General features: G+C 42.0%; 1 protein-coding gene across 32 annotated transcripts in view; it reads left to right on the plus strand.

Annotated features, from left to right (window-relative positions):
* The window catches only part of SORBS1 (sorbin and SH3 domain containing 1), a 4,096,285-nt gene that overhangs the window by 3,180,268 nt on the left and 896,663 nt on the right, over positions 1-19,354 (plus strand). For all 32 annotated transcript variants that reach the window (XM_044056121.1, XM_044056122.1, XM_044056123.1 and 29 more), the window contains one exon: positions 2,563-2,631. In XM_044056121.1, coding sequence (XP_043912056.1) covers positions 2,563-2,631 — 69 coding nt within the window. The remainder of the gene's footprint in view (positions 1-2,562; positions 2,632-19,354) is intronic.

Consider the following 19,354-nt stretch of genomic DNA (forward strand, 5'->3'; position numbering starts at 1 on the left):
AAGGAGGACAGGATTTCCACACCGTGAAGTACCCCTGACAAATGATTGACAGAACCCAAGAATCCTGAGTAATCACAAGCCAAACAAGAAGAGAAAGATGAAGAGAAAGAAGAATGTGGCTGAGAAGAGACGGATAGTCACATGGTATGTGGTTTGTTTGGAAAGGAAGGCTTCGGAGTCCCTGAAAACTGAGTGGCCTTAGCAGGAGGAGCCTGTTTGTCCCTCTTCCTACTTTTAATAGAAGGGCAGGAATGTCTATGAACAAAAGCAGGTTTAGCAGGGTCATTCCTTGGAAATTTAGGAACATGTTTAAGCTCCAGTAAGGCTTTTCCCTTATCCTGAAGGGACTTAAACCAGCAGCAGCTTCCCAAAAGAAAAGTTTAGAATCCAGAGGAGCAGTAAAAAAAAACAAGAAAAAACAAAAAACCCAACAGGTTATTTAACAGCAGTTGCAAAGAAGTCAGCAAACAGGCATAAGGTAGACCATGGAGAATAAAAATGTGTTCAACTGGCAGAAATAGATGCAGGAAGACCGACCGACAGTGAAAAGATATGTTCAGAACTGGCAGCAAAGTTGTTCTGTTTATGGTAGGCCTGAATGTCACCTTTATCCCCTGTGCTACGCAGGAAGCAATTTGAGTGACGTTTGCCATATCTTTTAAAATAGCAACCAGTAGTCTTTGGTAGACTGGACAGGTGTTCGGCTTTCCATGGCAGGGAATCCATATGGTAAAGAATATTGCAACAGTGAATGTAAGGAAATCCTGATTTTCCCCAATACATGACCCCTAGGGTCAACAGGATGGCATAAATTTGTGCCTGTGCATTGAGTATCTTACAGATTGTCCCTATCCATCAGGGATATAGACACTACCCCAGGTGTGAATTTGCGATTCCCTGGCCATTGATCCAAACTGCGTTTGAAAAGGGCCAGGGAAGGGCTCTGCTTAATGTGAATAGGAAGCCTGTTCCAAAAGAGGAGCAATATCTGAGACCTGTATTTGTCTCTCCAACATGTTTTGACTGAGTCGCTGACTAAGTTTAGATTCCCTAGATTGTGTGACCCTTCTAATTACTGATTTTTCCTTTAAATGTCTCTCTTACACTTGTAGGTTTTGTAAATCTAGTCCTCTCAAGTACATCTTTATTCTCAAATTCCAGAGAGTCTCTTAACACTTCAGTATCCATAATATTCTTTCCATTTCATAACAGAGAAAGTAGTCAACGGTAGTAATCTTATATATTTGAAATCTAGTTTGTATACCTCTCAACCTCCTAATGCAAGAAATCTGGACAAAGCCTAAAATAATGGGAGGACAAAGGCCCCAAACTAGGAACAGATTTTAAATATTGCTGTTATAAACTTAGAAAGTTGCTAAATAACATGATTTGTGTTAACATGCATTTTCTGAAGGAAATAAAGCCTGAAACTTAAATATATGTAATTACTTGCTCATTATTTAGTGACCTCAGTCCTCCATGGTTTTGCCAGAAAACCACAGATTTTGTGAGGAACAGGCCAAATATTTGAGGCAAAAATCTGGACATTCTATAAAAATCTGTAAAGTTAAGAGGTATGTATATTTGGTATATTAAAATAATTTGAAGTTCTCTCGTTATAAAATAAATAAGAGTAAAACAGAGGTCCTCTGCCCAATATAGACCAGTTTTTATACTTTGATGAACTTCTTTTGCTCCTGACTTGAATGCATGACATCCTCTAACCCAACAGTTTATAATATCCATTTCAGATATGTTCTTCCCTTGAAATAATGCTCTTTCGTGAGCCTTGTGAACCACTTCTGTATACACATAACAGATTCCACTCACCATCTCCTGTTAAAATACCTTGTTGATAGCCTACCATATGTTTTAGTTCTGCTATATTTTCCTTTGGACACCTTTATGCCATAGATGGATTACTGATCCTGCATATTGCCTGTAAGGTTGGCATGAGATGTATAAGTGAGTATATGTGCTCTCACAACAGAGTGGCATGCTATCTGACATTAGTCTCCAACCATGTGCCAGGTGTGCTGCTGTCTGACTTGGCCCACTCCTGAATTTGATAAAGCAGATAATGGGAGAATGACTAAAGTAGCTTAATTTTGTAGATACAGATTTAACATTCCTTTGTCACTGTGCTGCTTGGTGATTGCACTGATTTCAGAGGTATTTGTTCCAGATTTTTACAGCAGTGAACTGAAACTTTGATTTGCACTTTTAAATCAGGTGATCAGCAGACCTCCCTTTGTGTGTACTTTTGTTGAGACAAACAGCAGTTATTGTATATTTTGATTGTGGAAGGTAGCCACTGACTTTCAGGAAGCTTGCAGCACAACATTCAATATTTACATGTAGGATGTGCACTTCAGAATATGTCTTTTGTCTCATTACTGCAGAAATTAAAAACTAGATGTAAAGGAGACACCCCTAGCATCATCAGGTTTTCTGTATTCATAACATGGTAGCCTAGGCAAGCAGACTGATGAAATGAAAAAAAAATTGTTGGGGCTTTCCTGCACAGCAAAATTATCCTCTGCTTTTGTGTTTATTTTTCAGAGCACGAAGTCAGCATTTCTCAGACTGTTGTTAATGGCTTACCTTCTAATAGCCATGTGCAAGACAAAGGTAGGTTTTGTGGTTTTGGCTACAACAAGGATTGCCTATCCATTTCTGTGATTTATTCTTCAGAAATGGCATTTGAAACTCTTAATGGAATTTGAGTGGGAGCAAATTTTTGGTTTATCCCAGTATGAAATCTGTATTGACAATATATTTGTTAAGGCAGTTACTATAAATGTTTCCAGAGTTCAAATTAGATTTTTGTATGTTATACACATCTTCCAGGGTAATGAAATAATTAAATTTCCAAAATTCAGTAAGATGCTTGTTAAAGAGGATAACACACATACACACACACACACACACACACACACACACACACACACACACACACACACACACACACACACGTAGTTAAATAAACTTTTAGATAATGTGTTTACACTGGTGGCAATGAGAATGTATAAGAAAGCATGCTAGGCATAAATGAAGAGTCGCACTTGTTTGATAGAAACAATACCATATATTTTTTTTTTTTGGAATGGTAATATTGTCCTTAATTTCAAATGTACAGTAAGAGGGTTCTATTTAATTTTTGAATGGTTTGTAAAGATTATTCAGAAATGTATATAATTGTAAAAATAACTTATTAAAGCTGGTCATAGTTGTTTAATGTAGTTGTGTGCTTTGTGGGCAGCATTCTGTACATTGTAATGCCTAAACCTTAAAGTTTTTTCTTTTAGTAGCAGAATTCTAGCAAGACTGTATGTCTGATTTACACCCCAGCATTGTATTGATCCACTCCACCCCCTAGCCCCATGCCAGCTGTACCCTCAGTAAAGTCCCCCACTGAATTATGCAGATAATGACCTATCATCAACCTGTACAGCATAGGTTCTGAATAATGTATTTATCTTTTGGGTTTTACAATAATTGCATCTGAAAATAATAGGGAAATGATTTTAGCTTATCATGCAAATAGAATGTTTAAATTATAAGAGATCCATGGACCATTTCACTCTCCTAGATAAAGTAAAAATAAAAATAAAATGTTGATATGTTTCCTTAATTTTGAAGTATTACAACATTGTGATATTAGGTGCTGCACCCAAGTTCTCTATCAGTCTAGGTTGCTTTGGAATGCCTACATTTTCATAACACTATTCTGCTGAATAAATCAGGGTAGTAGACTGTGATCATTGCATTTGAAATCTGAGTCTTTATGGATGGCCCTCTGAAACAGAAAATCAAACTTACAGCATAATCAGTACATGAATGAGAGGAAGAACAACTCTACCACGGCTCTATAAATGCCATCAGATTACAAATAAGTGACAAAACTTGAAAAAAGTAGAATTAGGCTATACATGATGCATAATGAAATGAGCAATATATTTTATGCCAGACATGTAGCACACAGTAATAGATGCCTTCAAGCTCCTTCATATATACAAACATACACACATTCTTAGCACAGTAAATACATTCATACTCATGCCCACGTATACACAAGCAATTTTATAACAATGCAATGAAATCAAAGAAGAAGCCAATGTTAAACATTATCAGCTGCAAAACCCTCCAAACTAGCAGTTTCACCCATTTAATGGTCTAAACATATATGTGTGTGTGTGTGTGTGTGTGTGTGTGTGTGTGTGTGTGTGTGTGTGTGTGTGTATATATATATATATATATATATATATATATATATATATATATATATATATATAGTGTCGTAGAGGACGTAGATTACAATTTTTCCAAAAGAAAACACATGAACAGGTAGCTTACATCCTTCTAAGTTGGGAACTGCTGATTGAGGGCTCAGTGTCTGTTATTCTAAAAGTGTATTAATTCTGGTTTAAGCACTTGGGCTTCAGGCCAGTTATTTTACATTAAAAGGGTTCATGGTCTGTACTCTTGTGGGAGGAGAGGCTGGACTCTGCCCTTCTGAGCTGGGAATTTCTGGTTAAAGGCTTATAGTGCCTGCATATTTGAACTGCTTCTTACTGAAATTGGTACACCTTGTTTGCTGTAGCATAGATTAGATCCAGGCCTGCTGAATCCAGCTTTGTTTGTATAACTTGAGCACTAATTCAGGCATTCTTTAAAGTATTCAATTGTATTTATTACTTCTTGGTAGTAACTTGATTAAAGTGTAGCTATCATTCTAAGTCTTTTGGATTAAGCACTTGGGCTTCAGAGCAGTTGTTTTACATTAGGAAGTTTTGTGGCCTGCACTGTGGTGGCAGGACAGGTAGCTTACATCCTTCTAAGTTGGGAACTGCTGATTGAGGGCTCAGTGTCTGTTATTCTAAAAGTGTATTAGTTCTGGTTTAAGCACTTGGGCTTCAGGCCAGTTATTTTACATTAAGAAGGTTTGTGGTCTGCACTCTTGTGGGAGGAGAGGCTGGACTCTGCCCTTCTGAGCTGGGAATTTCCAGTTAAAGGCTTATAGTGCCTGCATATTTGAACTGTTTCTTACTGAAATTGGTACACCTTGATTGCTGTAGCATAGACTAGATCCAGGCCTGCTGAATCTAGCTTTGTTTGTATGCTTGTTGTTTGTTTGCTTATTTCCCTGAAACACTAATTCCACCTAAAACGTGGCTTTTCAGCGCTTCTGTGTATCCCTAGTGATATCTGCATTGCTTACTGTACTTATTTCCTTGTTTCACTTGAAAGAAAGTTACTGTTTGTCGTTTTTGCATTTAAGTTACCTATAACACATTTCATTTAAGATACCTGGCACTTGCTCACTAAAGCAATTATATAAGTCAGCACTAAAAAATTAAAAGCACTACCCCTTCACAAACTCCCCTTGAGTAGCTTGTTCCCCATTGGCCCTTTTTTTTCAATTATAAGGAATTCCCAATACTATTCTAGCATGTCCAAAGGTCAGTTGTCAATCTCCTCTCCGGTCCAGCTGGTGAATCTGGGAATCTTGAGGCAATGTTACAACTGCCTCATGTACACAGACAACCCTCTCCTCCTCCCAACAAATTCCAACACATGTGAGAGATGCAGCCATATAGCCATACTGGAGGCAAAGCTCTCTCAACTCAGTACTGACGAAACCGGTCAGGAGGAGAAGGAAACCACACTCACTACAATTCCAGTCTCACATAGACGTATCACGACAGCAAACCAAACACGTAAACACACAAAAACATACTCGGAGGCTCTAAATAAAAATCTGCCTAAGCAGCAGAGACCTCCAAAGCTGACACCCAAGCAACCGCTACCCCAAAACAAAACACGTGCAACACATAGCTCACAAAGCCAGTGTGCCGAACAGTCACAGCCCTTAAGGCTAAACAAAACACCTGATACACTTGTAATAGGTGACTCTATCGTCAGGCACACTGACGTTCTGCTCACCAGGCTGAACAAGGAGAAGGTCATGGTGAGCTGCCTGTCGGGCGCTAGGATCCGCCACATAACACAAGCACTTAGGTCACTCCAAGGCAAGTACAAATATGACTCAGTCATTGTCCATGCTGGTGTGAATGACCTGAGATGTACCTCCCTGGACTACATGAAAAGAGACATAGAGGAGCTCTCTGAGCATATAGCCCAGGCCAGTATGACCCTGACCTTGAGTAGCATCTTATCCTCACCAAGAATGATGCTACAATATGAAGACAAGATGATCAATTTCAACAATTGGCTTAAGTATTGGTGTCATTCAAAGGGGATCCAATGCCTGTCAGCCTGGGATGACATGCTCGACAAGCCACGATGCTTCGCTAGGGATGGCTTGCACCTGTCACCCCTGGGCTTTCGGATATTGGCAAAGGCTCTTGCTACCCCCATAGTGCCTTTTTTAGGCAAGGCTCAAAAGACAAACCCACCTCCATAGGTATCACAAGGGATAAGAAACTAAGAGTAATGCTACTCAATGCCAGAAGTCTAAACCTCAAGATGCATGCACTGAAACTCTCCTTAGCATGGAGAACATCGATATCTGTGCAGTAACAGAAACCTGGTTCAAGGCTCCCGAGAGCACCCCAGCACTACCAGGTTATACCTCATACCATGCTTTTTGGCCCCAAAACTTGGACCGAACCAGAAAAGGAGGGGGAGTATCAATATTCGTCAAAGATACCCACACCTCCAGGTTGGTGGCACAGCACGAAGCATCAGAGACTATCCATGTGCAACTAACAGTGGGTAAAACTGCCTTCCAGTTTGTAGCCTGCTACAGACCAACCTCCCAAACCCAGGAACCACACTCGGCCTTCCTGAGAACACTGGAAAATATGAAGGTCTCTCCAAACACCATTAAATTGGGCGACTTCAACTACCCAAACATAGACTGGGAGCATTACTCTAGCTCCAACACCCTAGCCCAAAGGTTCCTAGAATTTATAAACTCAAATGCTATGGAACAACTTGTTACCACTCCCACAAGAGGGGAAAACATACTGGACCTGATCATCACCTACATGGGGACTCTGTGCTCCAGACCAGAAGTGTATACCTCACTGGTAAGATCAGACCATAAACTAATCTCACTGGATAGTCACATCCCGACTCGACCCCATGCCCTGAAACCACAGTGAAAAACTTCTCTAAAGCAAATTTCACACTCCTCAAAACTGAGGTGGAATCCTTCAAAGCCCCCGGGCCTGTGGAAAATACGGCCCAGACCGCAGAATCCTTTATAAATGCATTCTGTGAACAAATAAAACCAAGACCCAATCCTCCAAAGGCAGACGTCCTGTCTGGTGGACCCCAGCCATAAACAAACTATACAATAGAAGGAGGAAGCTACTACATGATAGAGCAAAATCCCAAAAAGGGAAGGCATCTCTGATCAGTATTAGCAAAAAACTACGGGCACTCATAAAATCGTCTAAGGCCAGCTTCGAGAGAAAAATTGCACAGGACACTAAGGATAATCACAAGGCTTTCTTTAGTTATGTTAGGAACCTGGGTGGGAATTCCCAGATATGCTCAGAATTAGTCCAAAATGACAAAAAATACACCAAACCCACAGACATTGCCAACATCCTAGCTGACAGGTTCAGCGCAAACTTCTCCCCCCCTCCCCACCAAAAGGGCAAATATCTATACCAGCATATTGCTGCCCCCCTGACATCTCAGATGCTCAGGTAAGAGCTGCCCTCTCCAAAGCAAAAAACACAGCATCAATGGGACCAGACGGTGTCCCGGGCTGCGACCTATATGAACTCCAAGAAGAGCTAAACCCAAACATAAAACTACTGTTCAATCTCAGCCTTACTACAGGATATGTACCCAAAGAGTGGCGTACAGCAACAGTGGTCCCACTCCACAAAGGTGGTGCCTCAACGGATCCTGTAAACTATTGCCCCATAAGCCTGACTAGCTTGGTCTGCAAAGCTATGGAAAGATCATCATGGACCTACAGTCACTGGATCCTACCCAGTTCGGCTTTGTTAAGGGCAGATCCTGCCTCTTAAACCTGGTTGATTTCTTTGAAACAGTCACCAAGGCCAATACCCCACTCGGGCATTATAGATAAGCTCACCAGCTTAAATATAAACCCCTATGTCACTAGATGGGTTGCAAACTGGCTCAAGGACAGAACCCACATGGTTGGAATTGCTGGAGCCATGTCAGACTCCAAACCAGTTACAAGTGGCATCCCACAAGGCTCAGTCCTGGGACCTCTCTTGTTCGGTATATATTTCTCGGAGTTACAGGCCAACACGGAAGGACTGTGGCTGACCACATTCGCAGATGACTGCAAACTGGGCACCATAATCCACTCTCCAGCCGACACAAGCATCCTCCAAAAGGGCCTCATAGAAACAGACAACTGGTGCCAGAGCCATGGCCTCAAGCTAAATGCCAAAAAGTGTATAGTCATCCCCTTTGGCAAAAACAAAGTGCCCACAAATTACCACATAGGTGTTAATCCATTAAGTACAGAAGAAGTAATTAGGGACCTGGGGACCCAAGTTGATAGTAATCTCTCATTTGACAACCACGTGGCCAAAGTGGTTAGAAAAACATTTTATATAGCCCATCTAATCATGAAGGGATTCGCATCTAGATCAGGGGAGGTCATCGTGCCTCTTTACTCATCCCTCATCAGGCCCATAATTGAGTACAATGCCCCTTTTGGGATGTACCTTACCAGACACCTGCAGCAACTGGAAAGACCCCAAAAGTACCTCACCAAGAGGATCAAAGGGCTCAAACAGATGCCATATGCTGCCCGGTTAAAGAAACTCCAGCTCTACTCAGTGGCATACCGCCTGCTCAGAGGCGATCTGTGCCTGACGTATAAAGCCATGTCCAACCCGGAATTAATGGACATGCTGCACCTCAGAAAATCCAAATCCCATCGAGCTACACGCTCAAGAGACTTGAACCTCAGCAGTGAAATAAATAGGACATGCTGGAGGGACAGATTCATAACCCAGAGGCTCCCTTCACTCTGGAATAAAATCCCAGTCCAGGTTAGGCATAGTCCCTCATTGACTCTCTTCAAGAGGAATCTTGATGAGTGGATGGGAGATCTTAGGTTTACCCCGGGTATCACTTCTGTGTCACTGTTAGACAGAGGCACAGTATACTAACCTCGAAAAAGGGCATAGCAAAATTAATTTAAAATGGGTGGCGAAAGCCAAACACACTCTGGCTAGGCTTATAAATGCCCTAGGGCAGATAGCCTAGTATGAACCTATGAACCATATATCCATAACCAGCTTTCTCCCATGGTTGGTGTCTTATTAACAATGACCATTATCTAGCGCTAGTGTTCACATTGCTGGTGGGCTAGTCCTGCAATAGTTGTTCTTCCATAAAACACACACACACACACACACACACACACACACTCTCTCTCTCTCTGTCTCACTCTGTCACATCTACGGCCAATTTAGTGTGTCCAGTCTACCTGTTGCATGCCTTCGGAATGTGGAAGGAAAGTAGAGCAGCCACAGAAAATCGATGCGAATACAGGAAGAATGTGCAGACTCCACACAGAAAGCACACCAACTGAGAACTGAAGCAGAGAACCTCTTGCTGTGAGGTGACAATACTACCTGCTATGCCACTGTGCTGCCACATATTTATATATATATATATATATATATATATATATATATATATATATATATATATATATATATGTATACAGAGAGAGAGAGAAAAAAGTGACCCAGCAGAAGTTGATTTTCTTTTATCTTTACTATATTACTAGCAGCGTGTTGTTCTTTGTCAATTCTTCGTAAGTTTTTAAAGCAAAATCTCCAACCAGTGCATGAGGATGTTACAGCTATCTTGATCCAGTCAGAAGGCAGACAGCGCAATTAAAGAGGCATCAGCATTACACTAAGCTGTTCAGTATTTATTCACTTGCATTCATTGTATTTTGCACTTTGAGCTGTTTTGGTGAGGAAAATCCTCATGAAGATAGGTTTCAGAAGGTCCATACAGAACTTGATAGCAATAACTGCTTGGGCACATTGTCAAGTCTGTATAGCCTGTCCTGTAGTATATGCTGGCAGCTGCTTGCACACTACTGTTGCATTTGTACGTCAGGAATTGAAAAGAAAAAAATTGCTTAGTTTCATCTCTGTCATTCCTCTGTGCCCCATGCTTGTTCAGCCCTACCAATTATGCTATGAGCTTGTAGTCGTATATTCCTAAGTCCATTTTAGGTGCTGCCACTGAATCTTCACCCACTAATCATTTTCTGATGCCTCATTTGACCTACTGAGAGTCTGGGTGAATAAAGTGACCTCCCCCCTCAAAAATTCAGCCATGGAAGCAGTAAAGGTAGCTTGTTAATGAACTGATCTGATGTTGTCCTTTTCATTCTTCCTGAATGAGTGGGGTTATGAATCCAGTCTTCGGAGCCAACTTGGCTTCATGCTACAGACTTTGGATCCAGCTCTTGAGCTTCTCCCTCTACCTATAATGCCATAGTCCATTTCCAATAACTTGGGTATCATTTGCTGCCATCGAGCCCAGATGTGGGATACTTCTCTTGTAGCATTTAGTTGCCATTTAGCTAGCTGTAAGCCAATAAGTTTAATTCCTTTTACTAAATATTCCTGCCTCTTCTATATTTTTCCTTAATCATAATTTTTTGAACCTCCCTCTTAGTTTTTTGAGTTTTTCTGTGTTAGGCCTCCTACTATTTTTATAGTAGTCTATTGGACATACCATTGTTGGTATTTTGCCTTTCTTCTATGTTTATTAACTGCCACCCTGTTAAACAGGGTACTCTTTTTTTTTTTTTTTTACCATTAGTGGCATTTTCCTTATTTTTGAAAATAAAATCTCTTTCCTTGCTTCAGCTAATGTCAGTTTTTTTCTGTGGATTTCTTCTGTCATGGTGGACAAGCTGACAGTTTTAAGAAATGCACTTCCTGCGGGGATAAAATCCCTAATTCGGATGCCCACAGGGAGGGTGTTTATTGTTTAGGTGCAGCTCATTTAAATACAAACTGTACTACTTGTGCATGCTTTAATTCAAGAGTCATAGCTGACAGGTGTAGTAAGCTTATGCTTAAAGGTTTGCTTCCTCCCTCATCTTCTTCCTCTTCAGGGGCTCAAAGCCCCAGTAAATCTTCCAAAACTCTGTTGGAGTACAGGAAGCTCTTAAGTCTCCCAAGACTTCTTTGGAGTCACCATTAAAAGTTCTCCAGTTGTTGGGTCCGAGTTCGTTGGACCCAAAAAACAGACTGTGGACCCTAAGCTTTCTCATCCTAAGCCTCCGGATCCTTTGTTATTTCACCCAGTCGTACCACAAGGTTACGGATCCTAAATCATCGGATCTTAAGCCTAGCACTGCTTACATGCTGAGGACCTGCTCACCTGAGTTTATGATGGACCCTATTTTGCCTCAGCTCCACTCTCCTGCTATGCATGCACCTAAAAAGCACTCCAGACCTCAGTCTACAACTTCATCCATCAGGTCCTCTAGAAGTCTTTCTGAAGCAGATGTGGATAGGATGATGAGAAAGTTCCTCAGAGCTCAAATCCAGATGAGGGTTATATCGGCTCCATCCCCCATTGGCTCTGTGAGCCTTCCTGTCACTACCTACACAGTTTTATATTCTTCTCCAATTCATTCTTTGAATTCAGAGCCTCAGGATCTGACTGTTCTGAGAGTTTCAGTGTCAGATCCGAAGAGAATTACTTCTTTAACTCTGACGATATCCCTGACAAGTTCTGTTCCTCTGCCTTTGGATTGGGACAAGTCCTGGAGCTAAAATGTCAGATCTGTGGGGCCAGGGTCTACTCCAGTCATGCCAGATCCATCCCTTATCAGGTCGGAGTCATGCTCGACCTGTGCTGGAACATTTAGCTGCAGTGTGGGAGGCCACAGCTTTTCTGGGTCTGTCTGTCTTCTAGGTTGTGGAAAGGGTCTTTTCTCATTCCAGGGCGCTCTGATCTCTCATCCTGTCTCAGATCTTCCACCTCTTCCTTCTTTGGGTCAGAGTTCCAATTCCATCACACCTATTCCACAGGGACAGCCAGTTCCACCTAGCTTCCAGTCAGTTGCCATGGAAGATCTCCTCCTCTCTTCTCAGACCTCCCCAGAACATCCCCCTGAGGAGGTCCACGGTAAGAGAAAGTGCAAGAGGAGGCACAGGGGATAACTGGCTAGGCTTAAAATGGCTCGCAAGGGCATTTAGCTTAGTACTAATCTATGAACCTATGAACATAGATTCCCCTTTGGAATTTCTCACCGAAGATGCTTATTTCAAGGAAAGGGAAAGAGCCCCCACATCACCACCTGATGATGTCTCATTTGGAGACATTTTAGAGATTCTTAAGCAGAAAGGTAGTTGGTCCACCCATAAGCCTTCTCCTGAGGAGTCAATATTTCTGGAGCCTTTTGGTGCTGGCCCATCTATGTCGTGGGTGACTCCCACGGTTGATGAGCTCATTGAACTAGTCTCTCACAGGGCATGGAAGGAGCCAGATTCCACTGAACCTATCCTGTGCCACCTGGGGAAGTTTTTAGTCCAGCCATAGGATAAACCCCACTTGAGAAAAAGAGTCCCTGTTGATGCATTGGTTGTGGTGGTAGCCACCGAAAAGGAGCTACCAGAACAGAGCTCCTCTGTCCACCCCTCTAACAGGGAGTCTAGGGTGCTGTACAGATTTGAAAAGTGTGTATTTGCTTCATCGACCTCCTCCCTGAGGTCCCTGAATTACCTGGCACATTTTACAAGACTACAGAGAGATTTGACAAAAGAACTATCAAACGCTCTCTGAGCCAATGTCTGCAGATAATTTCAAAACATCATCTTCTCAGCTGGCTATTCTCTTGTCTATTTCCAATGCGTCCATGAGGTTAATCTCTCATGCAGCAGAACCTGCCTTACAGATGGCTGGTTCAGGCATTGCTATAAGGAAACATGCCTGGATGTGTATATGCAACTTTACAGAGCCTTTCAAGTCTTCTTTCATCAATGTTTCTTTGAGGGGGAACATCCTTGTTTGGTCCTTCTGTGAAAGAAATTCTTACCCACAGTGAACAAGAAGGAAAGACCCTGTCTGACATAGGAATTAAATTTTCTACCCTTCAGCAATCTTTTTCAATGAGTCAGAGATGTGGCAAGAAAATGTGGTTACACAAATCCCGTGGACCTTTCTAAGACTCACGTGGAGGCAACTCCTTCAGTGGCAGATGAGGGAGTTCTAATGGAACACACCATCCCTTCAGCAGAGAATGCCCTAAAATCAGGGTTCCCAAGATTGCTTTTCAAATAGACACTTTCAGAGCTCCTGAAGTGCTGCCTGACTGCCCAACTCTGGGGGCAGTCAGGGGATGTTTGTCCTTGTACCCAGAAGCCTGGGCTGCTATAACAAAATATACTTAGGTGCTAAAAATAATATCCAGAGGTAACTTCATTCTCTTTTCCCAGATTCCCACTTCCAAAAGAAAGAAGCTCCCAGCATTCCACCTAGTCAGAGGGAAGCTGCAGCACAAGAAATTCAAAGGCTGCTAGACAAAAGAGTCATCCAGGAGGTCCCACCAGACTAAACAGGATTCAGAACTTACTCAGGCTTTTTTTGGCTAAAAAAGACAGGTAACCTGAGATCAATTTTGGATCTATGCAGATTAAACCAATTTGTAAAGAAATCAAAGTCCTGAATGGTCATGGTTCCGTTCATTGTACCTCTTCTACAGAAGGATGTTTGGATGTGCTCCATAGATCTCCTGGACACATGCTATCACATCAAAATAGACAGGCATTCCTGGAGACACTTAAACTTTCATCCGTGGGGCCAGTCACTACCAGTTCAGAGCCTTGCCCTTTGGACTTACAACAGCCCCCATGGTGTTTATCAAGCTAATCTGAGACTACAATAATTCTGAGTGTTTCCATATCTGGACTACTGGCTTCTCACCACTCCAATCATGCATCTCCTAGAGCAGCCCAGGGACAATTTGCCCCAGATCTGTCAGTCACTAGGTATAACAGTCAATTTTTCCAAATCAAAACTAAGACTAGTACAGAGCCTAGAGTTTATTGGTGCCCATCTGAACACAACAACTGCGATTGCTTCCTTACCTTCCCCCCCCTTGTATGCACACACAGATCTCACATGCATCAAATTCTGTCTCATCCTGCCAGACTAATTCTCCAAACTTTGTGTATCCTCCAATGGACTCTGTCTGCTCAAAGGTCTTTTCTTCAACAGTCCCTATCATTTCCATTCAGACTTACTCAAATATGTAAATGCCACATCACTGTTAGGTCCAGTCAGACAATATTTACCTAGGTCAACCTTTTGTTCTTCTTCCCCCCTCGTTGGCCACAGTGACCATGGATGCCTCCCAACTGGGGTGGAATGGAGCATTTCTTGGGAAGGATGGTCCAAGGCATATGGTCCCCCCATGAGACCAATTTATGTATCAATGTCCTGGAGATGAGAGCAGACTTTTTTGACTGAAAAATTTTCCATCATTGGGGCCATCCTTTCTGCAACCACTTTGCATCTCCACACAACAAGTACAGGTATTTTGCCCTGATCCCACCTTAGGGGGAGTCACAAAGAGATGCTGTAGTCCATGTATGGCCCCCAGCCACCTTTATGCCTATCACCCCAGTACCTCTAATTCCCTCTCAGAGATGAATCATCCCGATATCCCAGCCGTCATATTAACCGCACGGTTTCTCCAGTTCTGTTAATAGCTAGACAGCCCTAGCTTTCTTTCCCAGTATGTGCCATACTGTTATCCTTGCAAAAAGACTTCACCAAAAGGATTTACAAGAGTAAATGGAAAAGATTTTCAATTTGGGCTCTAAGAAACTACATTGACCCTTTTACTGCCCCTGTCTCTGCTGTACTAGATTTTCTAGCTTATTTCTCTTTAAGGAATGTGCTCACTTTTCCATGATCAAAGTACAATTGGCAGCCGTATCAAATTTTCATTCAGGGGGCAAAAGGTATTGATTGGCTGCTTCCAATTTATGTAAGGCTTTCTTAAAAGGCACCTTCCTTAGACCTCCAGTAATGGACCCACCACCTCCCTGAGATTTAACAGTGGTACTGCAAGGTGTGACTCAAAAACCCTTTGAACCTTCAGCAAAAACTAAAAGATTTCTGAACTCCAGGCTCTTTAATCTAGGACTCCTTACACTGCTTTTCATAAAGACAGGGTTACCATATGAACTAGCCCTTTCTTCCCTAAAGTAGCTTCTGAATCTAATATTTACCAAACCATACATTTACCAATCTTCCTTCCATTTTTTTCAGACAAAGATGAATACATGCTATAACTTCTGGATGTGTATAGACAATTAGGTTTCTATTGACACAAAACAAAAGAATTCAGAAAAACAGACCAGCTGTTTGTCTCCTTTTCACCAAGTTGGCTGGGTTCTCCAGTTTCCGAAGTTAAATTGTCCAATGGATAACTGTATTTCATGGATTTATTCCCAGCAGGGCCTTTCTGTACCAAGAACGCCTAAGGCACAGTCATCTAGATCCATGGCCACTTCATCTGCTTGTTGGTCAAGAACTTCTGTCGATGAAATATGTGCAGCAGCCACATAGTCCAGTGTTCATACCTTTGTTACTCATTAAAAATTGGACTTAATTTTCTGAAGCAGAGCTGCCTGTGGTTCAGCGGTTATCCGGAATATCTTTCCATGAAGGCCACTCGAGTTACGTAACTAGAGAGTCTGCACTATTCATTGAGGAAGAATGTATAGGACAACATCAGATTTAAAAGTTATGTACTCACCATAACTAGGCATCTGTTTTGTCCATTTTCATTCTTCCTAATGTGTGTGTGTGTGTGTGTGTGTGTAAGTGAAAGAGAGCGAAAGAAAGAAAAAGAGAAATATTCACTACCATATCTGCCTGGAGTTAATTGATTGGCCTGGAAGATGGTTACTTGGTAATACTGGCCCATAACACTTTTAATAGTTTGCTTTTGTGTTACAGTAGGTGCCAGATACTAAAAGTGCATGGTCATTTTTTTAATGAACAGAAAGAGGGCAGGGAGCAGCCAGGTGCCAGCAGTGGTCTCAGAAATTTAAACCATTCTACTTCCATTGTAACAGTAACATGTCAATGGAAAATAGATGCATGGCTGCCGAATCATACACCAGTGCACTGTATGAACACGTACATAAATGCATGGAACTAGACATACCCAACAGAACCAAGACGCTCTCCTCCAAAAAAAGGAAGCCAATCTGGTGGTCCTCTGCCATTAATAAACTCTACAACAGAAGGAAAAAAAGGTGAAGTCCCAAGACTGGAAAAACTCCCTTATTAGCCTCAGCAAAAAGTTGAGATCCCTCATCAAAACGTCTAAAGTCAACTATGAAGGCAGAATTGTGGCAGACACTAAAAACAACCACAGAGCCTTCTATAGTTATATCAAGAATCTCCATGGCAATACCCAGGTTTGCTCTGAGTTACTGCACAATGGTACCTCCTATTCTGAGCCAACAGATATTGCCAACATACTGGCCGACAGATTAATTGCCAACTTTACCCCCCCCCCCCAAAGGACCAATCACAGTACTGGAGGAATGCCATGCACCTAGCATTACTGCAGCACAGGTTAAAGCTGCATTATCCAAGGCCAAGAATACACCTTCCATGGGACCCAACAATATCCCTGGATGTGTTCTACATGAACTTCAAAGTGAACTGGCACCACAGCCTCACCTCAGGCTTTGTCTCTACCGAATGGCACACTGCTACAGTCATCCCTCTCCATAAAGGGGGAGTGACTACAGACCCTGGAAATTATCGCCCCATTAGCTTGACGAATCTGATATGTAAGGCTATGGAGCACATCATCATGGACCTAATTAACAAGGATATACGGAATCTCCAAACTCTAGATCCCACTCAATTTGGCTTTATGAAAGGTTAGATCATACATGCTCAACCTGGTTGACTACTTTGAATCAGCCACCAGAGTTGTGGATGAGGGCAAGGCAGTTCATATAGCCTACCTTGATCTGGCCAAGGCCTTTGATACCATTCCCTACTCAGGAATTATTGACAAACGCACCAAACTAGGCATCAATCCCTATATCACTAAGTGGGTTGCAAATTGGCTCACACACAGAACCCACAGTGTGAAAGCAGCGGACTACAATTCAGATTGCTGGCCATTCACAAGTGGAGTCCCACAGGGATCTGTCCTGGGTCCTCTCCTGTTTGGCATCTACTTCTCAGAAGTCTAGGCCAACATGGAGGGACTCGGGCTGAGCAAGTTCACAGATGACTGCAAGCTGGGAGCCAATAGTAACTCCCCAAGTGATGTAGAGATCCTACAGAAAGGCCTCACTGAGACCAGTGACTGGTGTCAAAACCATGGCCTTAAGCTTAATGCCCAAAACTGCGTCGCCATCCCCTTTGGGAAAAACTCAGTTCCCACTAATTACCACATCGATGGGAGCCCACTGAACACTGAAGGCGTTTTAAGAGATCTGAGGACAAAGGTTGACAGCAACCTCTCCTCAGACCACCACACTGCCACTGTGGTCAGAAAGTCCTTCTATGTGGCACATCTCATTACCAAAGGTTTTGCATCCAGGAAGGAAGAGGTCATCATCTCTCTCTGCTCTTCTTTCATTAGGCCAGTCATCGAGTATAATGCCCCATATGGCATGTATCTCACTAGACACAAGCAACAGCCGGAGAGGCCACAAAAGTACCTCACAAAGAGGATCCTTGGCCTTAAACACATGTCCTACACGGACAGACTCAAACAACTCCAGCTATTCTCTGTTTCATATCATCTAGTAAGAGGCGATCTCTGCTTGAATTACAAAGCCATGTTTGACACAGCTCTGTTAGAAATGCTACATCTAAAGAAATCCCAATGCCTCCGCACCACACGCACCAGAGACCTCAACCTCATTACCACAATCAACAGAACATGCTGGAAGGACAGGCTCATAACCAAGAGACTGCCCATGCTCTGGAATAGACTTCCCATACATGTCAAGCAGAGCACTTCACTGACCCTCTTCAAGAGAAATCTTGAGTGAATGGGAAATAGAAAGTTCACCCTTGGAGGGATCACTCCAGTGGCTCTGATTGATAGTGGCACTGGGAACTAACGGGCTACACGATGCCAGAACACTTCTATGGGCTAGGCGAGTAAAGGCTCCAGGGCCATTAGCCTAGTATGCACCTATAAACCTATGAACAGTTTGAATAATACATTTGCCAATTTTGTGATGTCCCATTAAGATGAAATCGCTACTTGCACCATTTGCACACAATTCCTGTTCTATTTAATAGTATGTCCTAGTCTTAGATTTGCTGTCTCATGTCAGTTATCATTTGCCCAATATCCTTCAAACAGCCCCATTCACCTTCAGTTGCTGAGTTTTATCTCCCTTGCTAACAATCAGTCAATCAATAAATAAATGGATGTATAATATGAATGTTAGAATATAATGCCCAACTTTGATGTAATGCATTTTGTTGATGTGTAGCCTTTATAAAGGACCAATATAATTGCAAATTACTGTTCAGGACTGCAGCAAAGAATAAAGAATATTCTGATTTTTAACTTCATAAATGCAGTGCACTCTACCATTCGCATAGACTAGCAAGATAGCATTCTTGTTTTAAATTTAATTCACACATCTGATTCCATTGAAATATGAATTGCATTTCCTGTGCAAAGAAAGAAAGAAATACAAAAGGCAGATTTTCTTGTTAACAGGCGACTCATAAACACAAGACAAGCACTGACATAGGCTTCTGTCTGTACTTGCTTCTTTAATTGTTCATGCACCTTACCATAGCTGATACTAAATTCATTAGTATAAGAAGATGATACCAATGTCTGTGTGTAAACTAATGCTGCCTCTCTTTCTGTCTTGCGTATCTGTTAGTGTTTGTGCAGAAATGATCTAAGTGCATATGTGCAACTTTAGTAGAGTGTATCTGGGCAGGTTAAGAAGAATCAGAGGCATTTAAGATAGACTAGTGTGATTCCTTCAGTCTTTCGTGTGACTGTGTGCAAAATAAGATGTTGATAGGAGCAAATTAATGAGCTATGCCATCTGTTGCAATTTTTTATATCTTTATGAGAAACCCTAATAAGAAAATATGCTTTCCTGAGAGACTCCATGAGGAAATGAACAAGCAAACATCTCACCTCTAGGGCATTTGGATTTTTTATTCACACATTAACGTGAGGTGTTAAAGAACAGGAGTAGGACGTTAGTGTATGGGCACAGGTATGTAGTAATATGCATTTAGCCATATTTCTTATGTATCGCGCATGATCTCTGCAGGAGGTAAATTCTTTTTTCTGCAAGGTATAGTAATCAAA

This window comes from Protopterus annectens, chromosome 14.part0 (genome assembly GCF_019279795.1).
Source record: "Protopterus annectens isolate FY-2018-M chromosome 14.part0, PAN1.0, whole genome shotgun sequence".
Taxonomy (NCBI): domain Eukaryota; kingdom Metazoa; phylum Chordata; order Ceratodontiformes; family Protopteridae; genus Protopterus; species Protopterus annectens.